This window comes from Coptis chinensis, chromosome 4 (assembly GCF_015680905.1).
Source record: "Coptis chinensis isolate HL-2020 chromosome 4, ASM1568090v1, whole genome shotgun sequence".
NCBI lineage: Eukaryota > Viridiplantae > Streptophyta > Magnoliopsida > Ranunculales > Ranunculaceae > Coptis > Coptis chinensis.
The window spans coordinates 89,832,828-89,835,413 of NC_141459.1; the positions used below are offsets into that span (position 1 = coordinate 89,832,828).

At 36.2% G+C, this 2,586-nt stretch overlaps 1 protein-coding gene across 1 annotated transcript; it reads right to left on the minus strand.

The window, feature by feature from the left end:
* Positions 1 to 415: 415 nt before the first annotated feature.
* LOC147505535 (14-3-3-like protein GF14 iota) lies at positions 416 to 2,011 on the minus strand. The gene is made up of 3 exons (XM_086604156.1): positions 1,952 to 2,011; positions 1,342 to 1,648; positions 416 to 857 (listed from the first exon to the last, which is right to left on the minus strand). Exons 2-3 carry the CDS (start codon positions 1,644 to 1,646, stop codon positions 734 to 736), a joined length of 429 nt encoding a protein of 142 aa, XP_086460282.1. The 5' UTR covers positions 1,647 to 1,648; positions 1,952 to 2,011; the 3' UTR covers positions 416 to 733.
* Between the last annotated feature and the right edge of the window lie 575 nt (positions 2,012 to 2,586).

Genomic DNA, 2,586 nt, shown 5'->3' on the forward strand with positions numbered 1-2,586 from the left:
ATCTGTCGTGATGGATGTTAGATGTTATTAAATATTAGCAATGAAAAACAATTTGAATGAGATGCTTACCTAGCAAAAAAAAAAAAAAGTTAAATGAGAGGCTTCACTTTTTCACTGAGTTGAATCGCGTCGTACGTATGATCTACTATTGTATATCCTCCTCCATTCTACAAACAAACATTAAAAATAACAAATTTCAATCAAATCAAATCAATAAAATCAGAAAATGATATATATATTTCATAGACTTACCGATCCAGAAGAGAAGAATCTAGAAACAAAATGTTTCTTTGTTAAGGATGATGTAATTTGCCGAGATACACTTCGCCACATTTCTAACTACTGTCAATCACCACCAACCTTTTTTTTTTTCCTTTTATCTTAGTTTTTCGGCAAAATAAGATAATGAAGAGAGAGAGAGAGTGGTACAAGACTTACCATGTCTTTTGGAATCGAGATAATGATATAAAATAACAAACACATCCGGACAATTGTAAGGGGGAAAAAATCATTATGTTAACTGCTAGTCATGTGAAGATCGGGAAACAGATTTACTTCTCAGGGGAATTCAATATTTCATAGTAGAAAATAGAGAAATTAAGGGCCAAACCAAGACGAATTGGGTGGGTTGGGGAAAGATCTGTACTTGCAGTGTTGGAAGCAGCCTTGACAAGGTACAACCACAGAGGAAATGACAATACATTAAAGGTGCATTAAACATCAGCTTAAGAAATTAATGCTTCATTAAAATGTCATCAAAAGGAAATACCTGGTAGCCCTTCAATGACTGGTCAACAACATCCTTCCTATCTTGCTCAGTCTTAAACTCAGCAAGATAGCGGAAGTAATCACCCTTCCTGCATTGAAGTTAACACAAAAGCTGCATGTTACCATATTTTCCTCTAACCAAATCAGAATAGACTGATTGCTTGTCAACAACCGTATGTCCTACTTTGACCAAAGAGATCTAGTATTGTGCAGGCCAAGATTAATGTTCAAGGATAATCCCCATTCAAATATTAGGAAACAACTTGCTCACCTTCTTAGTCTAATAAATCTTTTCTCCCAATCAACCATAAACATTAACTCAAAGTCTTAACATCATTTGAAGGGCTTCTCAAGTGTTCCTTCTAGCTATTAACAAGGACAAACTAGGGAATTTTGTCTATGTTTAAGATGTGTCGCATCACATAGAGGACTATATATTCCTAGTAAAAAAGGGACTGAGTGATTAACAGGTGAAAATAATATATAAGCTAATGCATAATAGCTTATCCATACCTAATTAGACCACCAAAGGAACTGATTCAATAGAAAATATGTGAAACCCAAAAGACTCACATCTTGTAGTAGAAAATAGTTGATTCTCCCGAGGTGGCAGAAGGGATCAAGTGTTCATCTATGATGGTCAAGATGTCAATGCAAATCATGGACAGCTCTTCCTCCACCTTACTTCGGTAATTCTTAATCAACTTCACATTCTGTTCATTTCCCTTCGATTCTTCCTTCTGTTCAATTGAAGACATAATGCACCATGAAGCACGACAAGCACCAATAACATTTTTGTAACCCACAGATAAGAGGTTCCTCTCCTCCACAGTCAACTCTAGATCAAGCTTTGCAATTTTCTTCGTACATTCCACCATTTCTGTACATTTTCCACATGAGAGTGTTAGAACATATATTAACGTTTAATAATCCCAAACGTCCATAAAAATAAAAATAAAAAACACAAAACCCATCTCAAATCCCTTTTCGTTAAAAAAAACATTGCAACATACGAAATCAAAACAAAACCTATAAGTGAAATAGAATTGCAAACGAATCAAAGTTTTACGGCAAGAGTGATTTCAAGGCCAAATTGGTAAACCCTAACCGTAAAAAGTAAAATTGTGAGAGGGCAAAGGGAGTCATGAGGAAGAATAAATGGGGGAGTGAGAAGAGAGACGACCTTATACCCACTTCTTCTTCTTGCCGCCCATATCTGTGATGGCATGAGAGAGAGAGAGAGAGAGAGAGAGAGAGAGAGAGAGAGAGGGGGGAAGAAAATTGAGAGAGGTTTACCTATTTCTATTTGGTCGAATATTTCGCAGTGAATCATTTCATTTCGCGTTCCTTTAATTTTCAAGAGATCAACAGATACAAAAAGACAGATTTACATCAACGGTTCAAAGAAAAAGAAACATGACCGTGGCCAAAAATTTACCTAAACTCAAACCACCCACGTAATTGGCCACAGCTGCTAAAATCTTTAGCCACGGCTAAGGACCATAGATACTCTGCCACAGCCATAGACCATGGCTAAAGCTAACTTGTACCTGTGGCCAAAAGTCATTTTTCTTGTAGTGAGGAGAGAAGGAAGCTAGTCTTTGTCAATTGGGATTTACTAGTGGTGTACGACGTGTATACGTGTATACTGATGATGAAGAATTTCTTGCTTTGAGTGTTGTGGATTTGAGTTTGTCTTATGTTGAAGATATATCTACTTGTGAAAATGTTGCGCAATCATTTTTCAGTGGTAGAACAATATTATTTCAAGGCTTTAAAGACCCATTCTTAGAAGCCTTTGCAACCACTTTTATAACA